This window comes from Ambystoma mexicanum, chromosome 4q (assembly GCF_040938575.1).
Source record: "Ambystoma mexicanum isolate Mex_15411 chromosome 4q, UKY_AmexF1_1, whole genome shotgun sequence".
Taxonomy (NCBI): domain Eukaryota; kingdom Metazoa; phylum Chordata; class Amphibia; order Caudata; family Ambystomatidae; genus Ambystoma; species Ambystoma mexicanum.
This window is the reverse complement of record NC_090928.1, coordinates 1,104,032,307-1,104,052,025: the sequence shown is the minus strand read 5'-3', so window position 1 is coordinate 1,104,052,025 and position 19,719 is coordinate 1,104,032,307. Positions and strand designations below refer to the sequence as shown.

The following is a 19,719-nucleotide window of genomic DNA, read 5'->3' as shown; positions in this document are numbered from 1 at the left end:
AGTCCCTGACCTCCAGGCCTATCGGGTAGCAGCACAGCTGGCACACATCCAAGCATGGCAGGTAACCACCGACCGTCCCAGATGGGTTGAATTGGAACAATCACGCCTCCCTCTCCCCTTGTGGTTTCTCCCACACATCCCACCTCCTATGCGAAAGCGATGGGAAGGACTCCTATTAGCTACTAAACATACTGTAAACTCCTGGGATTGGGTGCTGAGACATAAGAGAATCCCAAGGGGGCTAGACGCCCTATCCCCGGTCTTCCTCAACCTGGCTTTCTCACCTGGTGAAAACCCCCAAAACTTTACAAACTGGATTGCAGGAGGCCTTGAAACTTTAGGTCAACTATTTGTGGGAGGCCTACCCCGCACCTTTGAACAATGTAAGGAATCCTTTCAGCTAGAGGAAAGAGACAGATTCTCCTACATCCAACTACGTCATTGGTGTTCCCACCCTCAAACTCTCCAGGCTGCCACTCACAATCTCACATCCCTCAAATTGACTCTCAATGATCTCCCGGCCCGAGGCAGGATTTCCACCTTATACAAACACTTTCTGGGAGACTTCCTGGCCTCAAAAACTCTATCCATGGCTCACTGGGAGGCAGATCTGGGACATCCCATAGAGGACCAGGCCTGGGTGGATATCTGGACCCGAACTCATAAATCATCCCTCTGTGTTTCCAATAGAGAATGTGCTTACAAAATCCTGCTACGCTGGTACTATCCTCCCCTCAGGCTTCACCACATGAACCAGGCACTCGACCCCACTTTCTGGAGACGATGTGGCCTGTCAGGCTCTTTTGTCCACATGTGGTGGGCATGCCCTAGAATCCAACAGTTCTGGAGACTGTCTAGCCACCATTGAACAGATCAACCAGACGGCGCTCCCACTAGAGCCTGAGCCTATCCTTTTGGGGACCCGGATCCCAGGGATCTATCCACGTTCCGGAAACAGAACCAAACTGCTAACCCAGTGCCTTGTGTCAGGAAAAATAGCGATCGCCCGCTCTTAGAAATCTGCTGACGGCCCCCTCATGTTCCATTGGTGGGAGAAAATATGGGACATACTGATTGCAGAGAAAATAACAGCCGCTAGGGCAGGGTTTCTTCACCGCTTTCAGAACATCTGGGCCCTGTTTTTAGACTATGACCGAAAATTCCCGGCCTTAACCTATAAGCCTCGTAATGCCAGGTGGGCTCTGGGTGGCGGGGGCATCCCCCCATGGGGAACATCAGCTTGATTGGACGCAGAGAACACAGACCATTGAAATGTTGGCCCTAGCCGGCGGTCGTGGGTAGGAGGCGGGTAAGGGATTGAATGGGATTGTTATATGATGTGTCACCTTATCTTGAGATATGTTGTACTGTTGTCACCCTGCCTTGGTTTAAAATAAACATATATTTTTTAAAAAGCACACCCACTGTATGCTGGAATAGGTGTAAAGAGTAAAGAGATGAAGGCTAGGACAGCATCGGGAATAAGGACCGAGAAGATGAAAGGAACACACATACAATATTCACGTGTTTGAGCTTTAGGGATCATGAGACATGAAGTTTTCAATGGTGCACAGGTAGCTCTTTAATCGGTGGATGTCAGCAAGAGGGTGCACTTTCAGGTAACCAGAGCTGCATCAACATTCTTGTGAACCGAAACAAAGACGGCATATCATCCTGTGGGTACAGGATGATGTTAAATTTCAGAAGCAAGAGGATCGATCCTTGGTGTATGCCACATCATATTGTGGGGATGGGGGGGTCAGATCTGCTGCCAACCACCTAATCCGAACAGGCTCAACCAGTTGGGAAGGAAGATAGCCAGAACTCTGCTTCCCACCACTATCCAAGAAGCTAGGTTGTATAAACGTACCTCTTACATGACCAGATGAAATGCAGTGGAGACATCGAGAAGGTATTACAAAAAACTGCAACCTGTTACAATGACACCTACAGATTACGGGCCTGATTCATGGAACGTTTGCCTATGGGATTGCACCATTATAAAACACTTCCATGAATCAGGCCCTATGTGTCCTCCCGATCTCAAATTCAGTCCAGATTTTACACAAGTTTTGTTTGCAAATTAACTTTATTTAATCATACATATTCTTTGTTATGGTGGATGGTTTAGACAATACATCGGATACCATATACATAAAGCATTACAACATTTTAGCAGCATGAAAAGAAACAATAATATAGCATAGCTTATTTCTGGAGCTGTGCTCCACCTTGGTGGGTTGGGTGGAAGATGAGGAAAAATATTTGGAGAGGCTTAGCTTCAATTAATTTCAGACTCTATCTCAATTGGTTAATACTTGTTTCAGGAGCTCCTTTTTTCATTTATGTCTCGTTATGCTTTGGTGAGTATGAAAAAGTAGACTAAATAAATAAAATGTTGAATAACGAGCATACGTTAGACATTCTGTCTGGGGAACATGTAAGACCCTATGGATAATTATGGAAATACATGCATCGAATAAATCACATATTAATATAAATAGTTTTTTTCCCCAAAATGGTGATTCATTTTTAACGATTTCTAAACTTTATTTAAATAAAACCAATTAGCAAATGCATGAAGTAGCATCAGGAAGTTCGGATGAAAAAATAGCCGGAGGGCAACATCACACATCTGATAATACGAGATGAGACAACAGAAATGCTCTTCTTAGTTGGTTTTGTTCAATGCGAGTCAAAATCCTATATGTGCATGTTGACATGAACTCCTTAGATGGTCTTGGGATTTTTTCTATGGAATCAATAGCAATGAAACTGTGATACACCTTAGTTTGAACCTCGGTTACAGATTATTGACAAAATGCAAGTATTTCTGTGGACAGCTCTTTGTGGTTTAAATCTCCACTTGGGATTGACTCCAGCGCTATACCACAAATAAGTGATTAGAAAGTTTACAATGAACACATAAGAGGTTCAGTCCTTGTTAATTCTCAATAAACAGTGGATATGGTAAATTATTACAAAGGACTTGTACCATGATTGCCTCAACTGATATCTTCCACAAATTCTCCAAGAACATTGAGACTTTTTCTAAACTCTAGATTTTACCCGACCCAATTTACAGAATATCTACATTAGAATGTGAACTATTTCCACAGCATGTAAGCACTGTTGACCTCCCTGGGTACATTTCTTTGCTGACCGAGGCACATTTGTTCATTGCTCAATTCCCATTCAGGGAACTGTGTGAAGTCTGGGGTTCCAATACTGGGTGTTTTATATCACATAGCATGGACACGAAAAAGACAAATGAAACACTCATCCTCTTGACATAATCCCAACATCTTCAACTTCTGGTGACCTCTTAGGTCAGGCTACTACTGTTTTAAGGGAAAGACGATAGCCAGAGAAATACAGTGGATTCTGGATGCAGTACTTCCGCTTTCAAAATAGGGATCTCTCCTACGGGGTATTGGAAATTCACTATTTAAATTCAAAGCAATACACTTTGAATTACTTGCTTAAGATGATCGAAAGAAAATCACGCATTGCACATTGAAATATTGTCAACTCTTCTCTTTGGCTCACAGGGACAGTCAGGGAGTGGCCAGGACCACAATTCAATGCAGTTCTCCCACATTTACACAGACATCCCCCACAGATGTCCTGCTTCACCGCTGTTTTGTGGACCATTTGAAGAATCGTATCAAAGTCATTAGAAAAGACCCTGATGAAGAACTGCCCAATAGAACAGTTCAGGAAGTTTACAGACAGTGGATAATTCTTATTTGTCCTTTAGACAAAAGTATTGCAAAAATCCTAACACCCGACACACACATATCCTGAAAAGCTGTCTCAAACACCCTCTTTTAATTGAAGGTCATACCATGGCAAAATATTAGGCATACACAGATAAAGAATAAATGCAAAATTAATATCCAAATGAAAAGAAAAACTAGGAATTTGATGCTGTTAAGTCTCTGCTTCATTGTTTGAGTCCCTCACCTGTGCTATGTATGTTGGGATACATGTCCTCATACTCAACGATCATGTGATGAGTTTTGATGCCATTTATATTGCCAGATGAAACATCTCGACTCCAAGCACCACTCACTTCATAAGGTGGCACTGAGTGACAGGGACAGGTCTTGAAAAAAGCTCCCTTCCGATAGGACAGATGTAAGAGAAACCGTGGATGCTACCATACCTATCAATAATAGATATGTTGAATGCAAAACACTCTGCTTTCTTTGTCTGCTTTATCTTCTATTAAGTCAATTTTCTCCCGCTCTCGGATCTTCTGAAATTGTTTCTTGATGGTCCAGGTTTTTTCACTTGACTTGAATCCACTGTCTCGGGAAATGTATACCTGCAGTGATGGCATTCTTGTGTAAATTATCTGTATGACAAAAAATTGATTGTATAAAATTCAGCTTGTGGCTGACGGTAAACAATTAGCATCTGCAACAGCGGAAGAACACATGTTAACTGAGATTACAGAATGAAAACTCCCACCACCGAGGTAGCTGGATGAAATGTAAGTTCTTCCGCTCGCTCGGCCACGCACTACTGGCAGTCCAGTGAACAGAGAAGTGGAAATGTGACAGCTGAGCACCTCCTTTTGGATGAGTGGAGTTTTCTGGAGCACCCTACAGGGTGCGAGTGTCCCGGAGACTTCCAGATTAAGCATATTCTTTTTTGCGTCAGGCTTCACCGGTTCAGGTTTACTAATCGGATGCACTGAGCTTACGGACTGGGGGTAGGGTGGGTTTTGTATGGTGTGATCACCCTACTAATCCATTCCCAGCTGTGTTTGACAGAAGCACTATTGGGAACCTCTGCATGATCTAAACTTATACAAGAACTTATTTTAGTCTGTGTCATGATATCTGTCACTCTGAGGCTACCAGTGTTGACAAATACCCAGTAGTAACAATATTGCTCAGTACACGTAAACATGAAAAGAAGCACCATGAGGGCGATGCAGCCATAAAAGGATAATCCCCTTTTATCTGCGCTCAACAGTGGTGATAATCCCAAACTGCTCGTGGGGCCACGAGTGGTAATAATCAATAGGAAGACTGATGACTAAGCATCAAAAAATTCCCCAAGTGGGTCAACATGAAGCACTGCAAAGAGATGGCCACCGATTCTTTGGATCCCCAAGTATGCAGGGCCCCTTGGCATCAAACCGATGGAGCACAGGTACCTCTTCACTCTTCAAGAAGGGGTGATGGCTTAGAAATACATGCACGCATATCACAAACGTTACTCTAAAGTCTAAGGTGCTAGTCTACGCAATCAATACTCACTACCTAAGCTCAAGCTCCTGACGCATGGTACATATTCCACCTATTGTTATATGCCCTTCGGTCTAAGGACACTATTTAAAGCTGAGTGACCAAAACATTAGTACACGCACACGCATAGAGTATGCTGCCTGTAAGATAACTAGACACATTTAAAGCAAGAGTTATTACTGTACAAAAAAAACAGCTGGAATACCTCTAGGTTTTGATGTCCTTGTGAACATATAAATATGAAACTTCACAGCTATATCAGCTTCCATCTTTTTACTGAAACAATATGGCAGAATCATGGAGCGTATGTTGCCATCTGGTAGCAGATGAGCCACTAGTTCTAATTCCACATTGGACATCTCTTCCTGGTCATTGGCTTCCTGCTGCTTACTTTTGTTTTATCAGTCCTGCTTTTCAATTAATCACAGTAAAGGCTAATAATATGTAGAAATGAGAACATAACACTTGGGACAACATAGCTTGCCACAACACCCATTTTCCCACTTTCAAGATTGAATAAAAATGACTCAAAGGCCCAATATGCTCGAGCTTTAAACTACATTCACGTAAACAGAGGTGGGAAGGCTGATTGTGCCACTGCTTCAAAATAATGAGATCTCAAAAGAGAGTCCTGGAGGAAAAAGTGGCATTGCCTGGCTCAACAGTGTATCTGACGGACACAATATCCATGTAAAAGAGTAATGGACATGTTGTACCGAATGAGAAAGATTGCCAACCAATTATAGTTCTACTGTTAACTGCACAACAGATTCTTTTTGAATGCCTGCCACAAAGTTGTGAGTTGAAACAAGACATGTTTAGGCATTATAAACTCTTCAGCAGGTCGGTGTATGACGCTCACGGGTGTCAAGAGCACTGTTAGTGAAGTGCCTTTTAGCAGCTGACATCAATATACCAAAACAGGAATGCCCTCAGGGTACCAACCACTGGATATAATAATAATAATAATAATAATGATAATAACTAGTTTTTATATAGCGCTACAAACCCACAGGTATCTAAGAGCTGCAATAACAGTTATTATTTTATTATTTTATGAGAAAAGAGTTGGGATTGATGCACATGATTACCATAAGAAAAGGTTTCTTCTCGATGTCATAAATAGGCAAAGTGTTGAGGGGACTCCAGTTCACATAGAGACCTTTTCCAGTGCTCTTAAGAATCAATTGGATCCAGTGTGTAGAATGCAAGAAAAGCGTTTTATGATCCTTGCCACAAATAAAAGAAAGGATTATTTAGTTTGGACTAATAGTAAACTCCAAAGGTGTCCAATCACAAGAGTCCGTTTTGACTAATTATCGCTGGGCGAAGTTTTGGCAAGACGGACAGGTTTGAGTTTTCAAGCGGTGCCCACTGTGTGGTGGAGAGCTGGAGGATCTTGCTCATTTCCTCTTCTTCTGCCAGGCCTTGCGGTATTGAGAAAGAGGTTTTTGATTCCAGTTTTTAGTGAGATCAGGTTTATGCAGCCCCAACCGGCATTCTTTTTTTTCTGACTATAAATTCACCATTAATGGCCAGGGCTCTGTCATACTTATTGCAGAGAGCCTTGTATGTGCGACAGAGGAAAATGATTGAAATAGGATGATATTCAAATCAGTGCCTTTGTTTAACCTCGTTTGTATACATGAGTTAGGGCAATCTTTTTATATTCGGCAAACCCGATGGGGCATGTGGTCACTCTGTGACTTGTTGAGGAAATTGTGAAGGGGAACATTTGGAGCCTTTGTATTTTGTTTTCACATGTGTGTAACTTAAGCTTTAAATCATTTTTATAATCGTTGAGGGTATGTACAGTTAACATATATGTTTTTAAAAGTTGTAATTTATGTTGCTTTTATGGATTCTATAACCCAATACAGTTTTGTTGACTGACTGTTAAACAAAGACACTGAACTGGAAGTGATACACCGGTGCGATGGAGTCTTCAAACATCCCATAATTAAGAAATCCTTCATGTCGAATGATGGTTTTTTTTTGCTAAACCTCATGTGGGCTTTTTTTTCATCATAAAAACCCAAACCATGTGTCATTATGGACCATTGTAAACATGGAGAGCATGCCATCACATTTCATTTGTCAGATCATCTATTTAAAAATGATAATATAGCTCAATCTCATTGCTTTTTCTCCAACAAGTAAAACTGAAATGATCACGTCATTAGAAAGTTGGTTGGTCTCAGAATGATCGAGAATTGATCTAAAATGGCACGATCCTACATGGCATTTGTTTAGATAATTACACTGATTGGTCAGTGTAGAAATAAGACTTGCTTATGATAATCTGACAAATCGTGAATCCGTGGATTTATGTGCTATAATTATCCAGCAGGTGACAGAAATATTGTTATTAATGGGAAACCCAAAATGAGAAACCGAATAACCACATGTTGCTCATCCTCACTGCTTGAGGTTTTGGAAAACAGAAGAAACAGTGCATTTTCTCTCTCATTATCCAGCCTTCCCAACATATACTGGGCCCAATATAATTATATAAACAAACTCTGGCTCAAGAATATGGAGAGAAAGTGATGGATAGTGGGAGAAATAAAACACTGTTCTCTTGGGGGATGATAGATGGTTTCAATGTTTTCACATGTAACGCAAAATATAAGTTATTGCCTGAAGAGATGTTTTCTCATTTTACATAGGAAAATTGGCATACTGAAATATGTGCATGTACAATCTGCTTTATTTTCTGGCTTTGCAAAAATCACTGCGCGCACTAAGTGAGGCGGGCACGTCCTTCATGAAGACCTCTGGACCAGGTTTGCAAAGGACTGGGATCCTTTTCTTCGGCCAACATGAAAAGCAATCCGAAAAGCAATGTACAATAATGTCATAGAACAAGAATGGCTGCCTTTTGCAGACCGCAGAATGTCCTTACTGTTGTTTAATATGGATTATACTTTTGGAATTTTCTTCCTTAAAATACTATGTTAATATTCAACAACATAATGCATGAAAGGATCAGTCCTCGGTATGGTGCTTTGTTATGACAATCTTTTGCCCTTTTGAGTTTTTAGTATGCAACAATTGCTACAGTTCAAAATGTCACAACATGGTGAACTTTTCTCATGTATATAATTTAGTTAAGTGTGTGTCTCTTTATCTCTCCTTCCCTATGCTTTCTCCTTCACAACTTGTGGTTCTTTAATCTGCAAGCTTTCTCTTGGATGGTGGGAGAAGGTGGCAAGGAAGTTCATTTGGAAGCTCATGTCCTTCTAACTTGACCTTAATGAGATGGTTGGCCAATGCAAATTCCTCATCATCAAGCATTCCATCCTTGTCGACATCTGCCAATTTCCATATTTTGCCAAGTATAGTGTTGGGCAGCTTGGATCGCACCATCTCCTTCTTCGCATTTGCACCTGTTACTTTGCCATTGACTGGGGAGAGGGTGTAAAAGATCTCATCATACACAGGTTTGTCTCGAGATACCACCCAGTCTGCATCATCGATGCCTTCTCCTGCACCCTCACCATATCCATGTCCAAATGGACCATTCTGGGTGCCCTCAAAGGCCCCTCCTTTAACCATCTGAACCGGCTTCTGGGTCTCTTCTTGTCTCACCATCACCATGAGATGAGCAATGTCATGAGCCAGCATATCATCCACTGTTTCCAGCAGCTTGCTCTTGATTGGCTGGAACTTGTTGAAATCATGGCCTTGCAATTGTTCCTTAAAGGGTTAAAACAAGGTAGGAGTTAATGGAATCAACAAAATCCAGCCACTTTTACAATACAAAATATATATTCATATATGACTCGACAATTACATAAAAGATTATATTGATAATTAACATGAACAGAAAACTCTGTTTTTGCATGAGCTCTCCTATCAAGACCAACAACCTTGAACACTTTATCCAGTTCACTAAATGAGCAGGTTCATTCATGGTCATTACCAGGTTACGGCCAATTACAGAGGGTGGTACAAATACTTCCAGGATGCTTGTTCTACCTCTGGTGCTCTGAAACACACTATTAACAATGCACTGTATACATGTTTACTTACAGTTTCCAGAGTAGCACAACAAGCAACTGTGTCATGCTGTCTATGCTAGTAGGAGCCAGCTGTCCTATCAGTTGAACACAGCAATTAGACCTGTATCTTTTTCACTGGTATAAAGACATTATTGCATTTAACATATAATGAGAGGAGTGTTTAGAGTCTCTCTATCACTAAAAACAGATGGTTTCATTCATTCTGTTAGAATATTGAAATGCTGGGAGATCCATCAAAGAAAGTGGAGGTGCAGAGGGTGTAGCATGACTTGTATATCCCCACTCTCCTCCCAGTTAAAGGTTTCTTCCTGGTCGCTCACACTTCACATTAAAACATTCTGGCATCAATGAGTGTATGAAAGATGTCATAGCATTAACGCCCTTCAACCAAGGGATCTTCTCGTCTCCCTTAAAAGACCTTTTCTGCAGCCCGGGCCATTCAATTTTGCTAACGGCACGCATCATGGCAAGTATAAGCATAGGTATTACTCACTGTTTGGTTGAGCAACTCATCATAACATAAAGATGGTGAGTTGAAGGTGAGGGGTTATGAAGGGGAAACTCTTATTACAAAATGAATCTAAATTACATTAGTAAAACCGACAAAGCAACTATTAGGAGCCAAATAATTTATGAATATTTTTCCTTCTTCTTTGTGGGTGGGTGAGTGAGAGGCTGAGTGATAGGCTGTGTGATGGATGGGTGAATGGACGGACTAGTTAAAGAGTGTGCTGGAGGGTGTGTTGAATGGATGGATTGGTGAGAGCCCATCCCTGTGTGAAGAATGCAAAAGTAAGGAGCACTTCACCTATGGAAAAGGGTGCCCAGAGTACTAAAAACCGTAAATGTGCCCGCGACAACTAATCCTCAACTTAATATAAAGGTTTACGGAATCAAACGTTCCTAGAAATTGTGAATTGTCAGAATGGCTAAATCAAATGGTGCAATGAAGAAAATAAACTTAAAGTCCTTCCCTTAGGTGGAAAACTGTTGATGGGAAAAATATCGAACTTAAACTCCTTCCCTAAAATAACAGAGTCCATCAATTCAAAGAGGCCTTCTCCCAGGCCTCCTTGGGCAGACACGAATAACGGCCTGATGGCTGAATCTAGGCGTCCAGTGTCTAGCTTTGCCCACAGAGTAGTTTGGAAGAGTGTTACTGGGACATAATAGGTATTGTCTCCAGTAAAGCAACACTTCCCTCCTTTCATCCAATGTTTCTTGGACCTTTTCTCAGGGTGACTTTCCAGACCTTCTCAGGGTCTTGTACTTGGGAAAGGGGAAATTCCTTTGATGTGCCTAAAGCTGCCATGATCGCCTTGACAGGTATGTCGGGGCCTCCTTTTCCCCTGAATTTCTTTCAAGGATCTTTTCAGTGGGTTCACTGTCAGTCTCTTCTTCTGAGAAATAGTTTTCAGGGCAAACATGGGTATAATGTCCTGCCTTTCCAGAGAGATACACATCTGGTCTTCTAACTTTTTGCGGTCCTCCTTCACCAAGTTGTTGACTCTGGTTGTAAATAATCCAGATATTCCACTGGTGCGGTTGACACTCGTACAACAGGGCACGCTACCTCCTCCCATTCTATGGCTCCAGTCCATTCACTGGATGACATCTCTACTTGCGAGATAGATCCCATATCTCCCACAAGACCTGAATTAAGGGTCTCATTTAGCAGGGAAGGTGAGTTGACAAAAGAACCTATCTCTGGGTGGGAAAGGGTTGAAAGGTGTTCTTTTTGGCAGCTTTCTTGGATATCCTCTGTGTTGCTAGTTCCTTTTGGGAAGTACACAGGAGAGAGTCAATGTATGAAGTGGCATAAATGAGATAAGCCTGGATGTCCCCCTCTCTGAATACTTACTGGATGAGGAGAAAAGTTCAGGGTCTGTAAGGTCAATTTGGAGTGGGTCAGTGGGTGTTGTCAGTCTGAATACTATCCTAATTTGTTTCCTCTTCCTGTGACCATTTGGAGGAATAAGGAACCTATAGTGATTAGATGGTATAAACACGTTAAGGTCCGTGGAAATTAGGAGCCGATCTCTCTCATGGATCTAGTAGTCATGGGGTTTTAGCAGAATGTAACAGTGTCCTTCTACATTGGTTCTACTGGGAAAGAATACTTCTGGACTCATTAGTTGGAAACTGAGCCCTTGATGGGTTGGAGGGCTTGGTTGTGGCCTTACAAGACTTTAGATGGCACAGTATTAAGAGGTTCCTTAATGGCAGCTAAACCTTGCGGGGCAGGCTCTATTTCAGGCCTAGAGAATCCCCCCTTCTGACACCATGTGCTATGACTTGGCGAGCAGAAGGCTCTCAGACTTTGGATCTTTTCAAAGGAAACTCTTTATACAAGTATGACAAAACAGGGTTGGAGGAGTAAAGTGAAGCATTCAAACACAAATAATTTAGAAGTCCATCCCTGTGTAAATAACGCAAACATAAGGTGCACTTCACCTATGGAGTTAAAGGGGTGCCCAAAGTACCAAAAACCCTAAAGTAAATTCGCCTGTCACAGTGAATCTTCAACTTCAAATAAAGGTTTCCTGAATAAAATGTTCCTAAAAATAGTGAGTTGTCAGAATGGTTAAATCAAATGGTGCAATGAAGTAAATAAACGTTAAGTCCTTCCGTTAGGTGGAAAAGCGTTGATGTCAAAAAATCTAACTTAAAGTTCTTCCCTAAAATAACAAAGACCATAAATTCAGAGAGGCCTTCTCACAGGCCTCATCGGGTAGACAAGCAACATGGCAATTATGCAAAAAAGCAAACTGGGGTTGTAGTTGCCTTCCAGGTGCAGGACCGCTTCAACGAGGGATCATCTGGGTCCTGCATGTTGGTTCTTTATCTTGATAGTCCTTTGATTGATTTATCCCTCTCACAATCTCTTGCTCTCTCTTGGTTGCTTAGTAGGTTGCCCCAACCTCCTGTTTCCCTTCTAGGTTTCTCTCTCTCACTTTCTTTCGCCACCTTTAGCTTCGGTCTTGCAGATTCAGCGTTCTTTCATGCCCAAACTCCTGTTGGGGTCCTTTCTCCTTCTTTCTCTATTTGACCTTACCCCTATCTTCCTTTCAGGGGTTTTGGCCTTCCACGGTTTACCTTCAGGGGTTATTGCCACTCTCTCTGGCCTCTGTCTCTTCCCTCAGTGGGGTTCTCCCTTCTTACTTGGTTACCCTTTTCTCTTTGCTCGGCCCCTCTCCTCTTTAGGTGACTTGGAGTGGCTCCTTGTTCTTCGGAATCTATAATCGTTCCCATCTTTCTCTCACTTTGCCCAGCACGTGTTCAGGGGACCAGACTGTTTGCCCCTCTCTTCTTCAAGGGTTCCTGCTTCTGTCCTGGTCTCTCTACCAGAGTCTTAGCGAGGTGTTGTTTTATTCTCTTCCCAGGCTTCTCAGAGGGGTCAACTCTTGGTGGTGCTGCAGGGGTACACTACTTCTTCCCCCTGGGTCAATCAGTCAGGCAGATTTCAGGCAGGCAGTGCCCCAGGCTCCTTCGCCCAGGCAAAATCTCCTCCTTCAGATTACAACTGTACTTCCCTTCACCAGCGTTTGAAGAGAAATACAGGGAATCTGTCCCTGACTGAGACAACTTCAGAATGAGCTGGCTGTGCTTTTATAGCTAGACTCCTTCTCATACTGTTGGCTGCTGATTGGACGAAAGCCCTGCTTACAGGATTGGCTGGCAGGGTGTTTCCACTCTGGTCCTCCTATGTTAGGCTATCTTTCCTGATTGGCCAGTTGGACCTCTGCTGTTTTAATCCTGATTTCAAAGTACTTTTCAACTTTCCCTTACGGTACTTATTGGCTATCGGTCTCGCACCCGTATTTAGCCTTAGATGGAGTTTACCACCTGTTTTGGGCTGCATTCCCAAGCAATTGTACTCGGAGAAGACCCGATCCCGGCTTGCCAGAGTTCCTTCCACCCTAACAATGTCCGCGGGGTGTGCCTCGATCTTTGAACTCTCTCTTCAAGGTCCTTTTCAACTTTCCTTGATCATGATTTCACTTTGTTAACTTCCTTTTATTTATTGTTCTTTTATCCTGGGCCTCTTTATAATATTATTTGTCTGAACTTTGGGTCTCAGGTTTTTATTTTATTAATTTAAGTACCCCTTACATTTCCCCAGGTACCTCTATGGGGATTTGAACCCGGGTCTTCTCTTCATCTGGGACTTTTACGGGTGCTGTCAAAGGAAAAGGCTAGGGCCTTTCCTCTGATTTCCTGCAGTGTCTTTTTGCTGCCATCTCTCATCCTCTCCCATCCGTCAGAGTGGAGCACGCTGCCGTCCCGGTTCCTGGTGTTCCAACACAGGTAGGTTGAGGGGTGGATGCTCTGTTCCTCCGCATTTCATGAGCTATGGCACTGCTGCTGCTTTCCCGCTCCAGCAGACAGAACTGCTACTGCCACCAGGCAGCCCTGGGTTAGTCTCTTGTGTGGATCATGGCAGCCCAATTCACTGCACTGCCAAAGTAACAGCTGTTATGTAAAGCTTTATGAAGCCTGCCACAGCAAGCACCACATAAAAATCATTTCCATGTGATCATAACGAATCAAATAACAAAAACGTTTTGAACTAATTATAGATAATTAAAACATATTGAATTTCTTTTTATTTTTAGATTACGGGGGGTCCCCCCATTCCCACAGTTTCCCTAGCTTTATTATCCCATCCCAACCACCTCCACACCCATTTTATTCCCTTACTGCATCCCCATATATACTTTTAACCGAAAATTCAGTATTTTCTGTTATTTAGGTTTCATTTATAAAAGTCATTAGTTATTGTCAATACGTTAAAATCACTGTATACCATAAAAGTCCACGCTATTATTATTACTGTATTTTATGCTGAATCGTATACCTTGGTTACATCAAAGTGAATTACTTTGTGGCAATTCACTTCGATGCAAGTACTTTGAGTCTCAGTAATTTAAACGTATGTTTGGGGGTAAGAGGCATAAGGCTGTGTGTGGGAAGGGTGTGAGGTGGATGGGTGGTTGGTAATTGCATCAAAGTGAATTACCACAGAGTATCAACATAGAAACGTGCTGAATAGGCCGCATGGCACCATGTTGGGTGCTATATTCAGCACAGAATACATTATTATTATTGTCTTATGTTTAAGTGGTGTGGGGGCATATCATCCCAAATGGCGGGTTCACTTGTGGAGTACGGTGAAGGCTGGTGATTCCTGAGTGCCCTTAGGGTTCAGTTGGCAGTGCTGGGAGGTGGGCACCTAGTGCTGGTCCAGCGGATATCCCACATGGGAGTGCAGTGGAAGCCGCCGGCTTGGCTGCAGGAGCTGAAGTTGGAATGGGCGGATGCTTACCAAGGACAATAGGACTATCATTCCTATTTTAAAAAGCAAAACCTTTTTCCAAAAACACGTACAACCTACACTATGTTGTTACCAAACTTATTCTACTTATTCTCAGATTCCATTTCTGCCTTTTCTAGACCATAATCTTCCAATCTCAACTATACAGTGTATTACTCGTTTAACCTTTTCACCACTTGTGGTTAGTGGACACCTCTAAACTGGCTTGTGTGGGTAGCATGCATAAAATGACAGCTGGTTAAAGCAACAGAGTAGAATTGCCACTGAAAGCCCTTTCGAGAGAAGTAAAACCAACATTGTGAAGATGCCCAGAAGTTGGAGCAGAAGTTGCCCAGCGACCCAGAGACCTCTATCAGTCTGTAACGCAGTGGGGAAATTGACTTCATGCATGAAGCCCCAGGCAGATTGGAGCCAACATGCAAATTCATTTGAAAGAACATTTCTTGCTAGCCTTCAAGTGGCTATTCATAGACAGAGGTCCGTCTGCCAAGGGGCCAGGTTCTGAGGTGCACGTGCAGCCCATGGCTCAATGCGGCCTGTTCCCTGAGGGAAATAAGGAAAAATGATGGTGACATTATGGTGGGTAATAGATTATTTATTTATTGTTGAGTTTATGAAGTGTTTCTGTATTTCGATAATGGGCTTAGCTGGACTATACCATCCAGCCCTACATAGGGCTTCATGGAATGTGGAGAAGAGAAGAGAAACAGAACAAAGCACTGGGCCGGGGAAGAGAATGTTAGGGAAAAGAAATTGTTGAGCTACAATTGGAGGAGCGAGAGAAGCAAAGCAGCAGCGAACAAAAGCTCTCCGGGGGGGGGGGGGGGGGGCATGAATTTGCACCTAACATCTTCCTAAACTGTGCCGCATATGCTAGATGCTGCATGGCATCTACCATGGGTTTGGACTAGGTGCCCAGAGCAGCCCGTGCACTCATTAGGCCATAAGAGCTATCGGCCCACCTGGAGGCCAAACAGGGTGTGCCCACCGACAGAGACCTACTTTTGACCCCTCGCAAAGGGGGTCAGGGGGGGGCGGGGGGCTGACATTGGCAGATCTCTGAGAGGGAAATCATGCCAGAGGAACAGAGAAGAGGAACATTATAAGGTTTTGTAGAACGGATAATCTTTATAGAGTTACTGAGTTGTGGTTTTTAAATAAATTCGGGTCCCCGTTCGGAATCCTACAAAATTCCACAATGGTGTCTGTCTCGCCTGGTGCTCAAGAAGGTGAACATCTCTTGTTCTAACTTCATTTTATATTGCAGGTTGAGCAGTGCCCGCCCTATCCAGCCGGTCTAGGGTGTGGGGACAGAGGGGTTCATCCCTGGTCTCGGGCAAGGAAGGTCCACCCTGACCGGGACCCGAACCAGAAAACCTAGCTGCTACACACGCACGCAAAACGTGTTCTCCCTCCAAGGAACACAACTGTTCTACATTGCACCAAGTTTCCCTCTGAAACCTAAAGTGGTGGATTGGAATATAATCCATTACTTTTGTTTACTAGTCCATGTCCTCACTTTACGGGACAGCAGCCATCCTTGTCACAATAGATTTGCAAATGCACCCTCTGCTTGTCGAATGGCACGTTTGCATGTGCAAAAAGAAAATGACACCTGCGAGGCATTGATATGGTGGAAATGAGACAGACTTCTCTGCCATGTTTACACGGGTTTCATGTGCAGTCCCTATTAAAGTATTTCATTGCTAGGCCACAAGATGGCAGCCTGGTGCAAATAGGAAATAATATGTACTTTATGCATCAGTACTGCAATGACAGTATAATGCTATCTACATTAATAAACTGCTGGATTGCGAACCCCTTGCAAGCTCAGCGCATTCCAGGGGCGTGGCGGTTGAAATGCTAATTTGCTTTTTCAGTGTGTTGAAAACTCATGCTTTCTTTCACAGGGTGCCGCATTTCTATATTACAGACACTACTGGCAAAGACTTGCAAGCTCCTGCACTCTTTCGGTGATATAGATAAGTGAGCATTTGTTCCTGGGGATGCACTGTGCACACGAAGCCTGCAGTGCTCCTTCTGCATCAACTTTAGAAGGATTTACACCCGGATGGCAGCAGTGGCGCCACTAGTAATTTTTCATAGGGGTGTCCAGATGAGGTCACTGGGGTGGCATACCAAAGCAAACACCTAAGAGGTTGGGTGGCCGTGGGTGGAGTAGTGTTTTTATAAGGGTGGTCGTGGACCCCCTGGCCACCACTTGGCGCTTCTGGATGGCAGGAACTCCCCAGCACTTCTCTAGCCACCATCAACAATGTTTACAGCCCATTTGCTGCCTATCAAAATTGGACCCACAGGGCCTCATTAGGACCCTGGCGGAGTGGGTTTCCGCCAGCGCTAATCGCGGCGGACCCGTCCGCCGTACTACGAGTTCCCTTAGCGCCATGGCGCCGTTTTCCGCCTGGTTTTACCAGGCGGAGAAAACCATGGCGCTACGGGACCTCGTTGTTAATTACGCCACCGTATTTTACGGTGGCGTAATTAACTCCTTCCCCACTCCCATTATACCCTATGGGGCAAGAATGGGAATGGGGAAGGGCAGAATGGGGATTGGGGATTTACCGCTCCGCCAAGGTCGGAATGGGGCGGTAAATCCGCCAACCCCCATGGCGCTATCGACGGCTTTCCGCCGTGCTTCGCGGTGCATTTAGCACCGCGAAATCCGCCAGGGTCCTAATGAGGCCCACAGTGTTTACTTCCTCGCGGACTCCCGCAGGTCCTCGTGGCGGTGGTAAAAGCACAGATTTCGCCACGTGCTACCGAGACATTTCGAGATGCTCCTTGTAAGTTTAGAATTTAGAATAGAGCATGCATTATTGGAGACAAAAAAAGGTTTTGCCTAAAAGCCTTTTGAATGGCAGGCGACTGTGAGACATCACGATGATCGCAATAGCGATAACAATAATAGCCAGATTACTTACAGGTTATCTTCATTACAGGCCCTCATAAGGCATAAAACGGTGCAGAATGAACATGTTGGTAATTCCGTTTACTGGCACATTTCCGGACAGGCATACTCTAAGTTTGCCAGTGGAGTAGCATGATTTACCTCCCTCATTCCAGTGGACTCCAAGTCCAGTGGACTCCAAGGAATGGGGATGTACCTACTTTTAACGGCACCTGTAATTCCGACATATCAGATGCTGGCAATGGTACGTCTGTTTGCCGGTATCCCACCAGATTTACCAGTGGGATATTGGCAAACTTCTAATGAGGGCCAATGAGTCCAAGTCTACATCGTTGCACACATGAGGCCAAGTCTCCCCAGAAATCTCCAAACGCGTCCCAAAACACACTGGGACATAGGGCTTACTTTGCTACCACCCCTTCTCCTGTTTGTTTTCTTCTTTTTTTTCTATAAAAACTCCTCCACCCATTTCACCAGCCTATTTAATACCAAACCAGCGTGGGATAAGGGTGGGAGGGAGTTAAGTAGGACTGTTACGAGGAAGACTAGGACTCAGTGTAATGCTGTAAAATGGCCATTACCTCCCCGTCCATCTTCCTCATCACAGTCCTTACATACTTGAGAAAGTACAAAGCTTCACCTGTGTCCAGAAGTAACTCATAGCCCTGCAACACCAGTCATTTATGCAATGTTTACTGATCTAAGGAAGACAAAGTAGTAGATCCAAAGTCCCCTGGGCGCCCCTCCTTTGTCAACTGTTGTACTTTGTAAATGCGGTTGGAGATGGCCAGGTGGCCTAATCGACAACTATCATGTATGGAAGCTGCCCTGAACTCTGCCCATAAAAATGCCACCTCCCCCAGTGGAACTATCCGAAATCAGAGCCCAGTACGATTTTAGCAGTGTCACGTGCAGTGGATATTGGGAGCTTGATCCACTTGCTCATTGTTGAGGGGGAAAGACAAGAACTAGGAAACCATTACAAAGGTCACAACTAAGGAGTATGTCTGGTGAAACAATTGTGTGTGGTCTGGCTAAATGATATCCTGATATCCTTTACAAATACAGGAGAAGAGGACCAACTCTGGGATTGCCTTGGTTGTTCCGGGAGCCCATTTTCTTGAGACGCATGAACAAGTGACATCACCTTGGGTGTAAAGGATTCAGGCAAACTGAGGATCACCAGGTCTGGAAAGAATTAAATATACAACTCTTGGTTGGGAACCTACCCCAACTCCGCTATCCGTTCCCAGATGATACGGCTACCAAGAAAGCCTGTGGAATGTGAGGACAGACCAACACTCCCTGCAAAAGGTTGGTGGACACTAACCACTGTTGGAGGCTGTCCAACAGGGTAGATGACTCAGGGATTTGAGCTTCATAATGGAGAGAGGATGGAGATCAGTGTTCCAGGAGATGGGAGACTAGGAGCTTCAAAAGGTGACATACCTATGAGACCATCTGAGTGTTTGTCGATATTTCCCCCTGAACTCCTAACCACAGCTGACGGTCAGGGGAGAGGTGGCACTTCTTCCCATGAAGGACAAAACCCAAACACTGGAGGACCTAGTAAACACTCAAAACATCCTGGGATGCCTTCAACAAAGAAGGAGCAGTAAGTAGCCAATTGTCCAGGTAGTGAAAAACATTGATACCGTATGTTTGTAGTTCACCTAGCACTGAGACTCAGAATGTTTACACACCCAGGGGAAGGATGGCAGTCCAAGGGACAGGAAAGTGAATAGGAAGTGCCACCCCTTGTGAAGAAAAGGCAGATTGCTCTGATTCTCCTTCCGTACTGGTATTTGCATATACACATTCCTCAGATTGATAGATGTTAGCATATCACCTACGTGGATCAGCGGTAGGATGGACTGTACAGGAAACATTTTATAATTGCAGTATGATATGAAACGGTTCAGCACTGGTCTGAAGTCTCCTGATTATTATTTTGCTAGAAACATAATTGGATTCAACACTTGACCCTGGTCCACTGTTGGAGCCAGCACAACAGCATTCTTTGTCCATAGTTCAGATATAACTCCAGCATTGCCTGGTCCTTCAGTGGGTTCCAGCGAACTGGTGTTAGACTATGACCTGATGGCGGTGGTGGTGGAAAAAAGTCTACGGCATATCCCTCCAGAATGACTCCAATCACATATGCATCAA

The 19,719-nt window shown here is 43.7% G+C and overlaps 1 protein-coding gene across 3 annotated transcripts in view; it reads right to left on the bottom strand.

Moving 5' to 3' along the window:
• Nucleotides 1-2,070: 2,070 nt before the first annotated feature.
• Nucleotides 2,071-19,719, bottom strand: part of LOC138468211 (EH domain-containing protein 3) — a 379,867-nt gene continuing 362,218 nt past the window's right edge. For all 3 annotated transcript variants that reach the window (XM_069608670.1, XM_069608671.1, XM_069608672.1), the window contains one exon: nucleotides 2,071-8,960. In XM_069608670.1, the coding sequence (XP_069464771.1) occupies nucleotides 8,433-8,960 (528 nt within the window). In that variant the 3' untranslated portion in view covers nucleotides 2,071-8,432. The remainder of the gene's footprint in view (nucleotides 8,961-19,719) is intronic.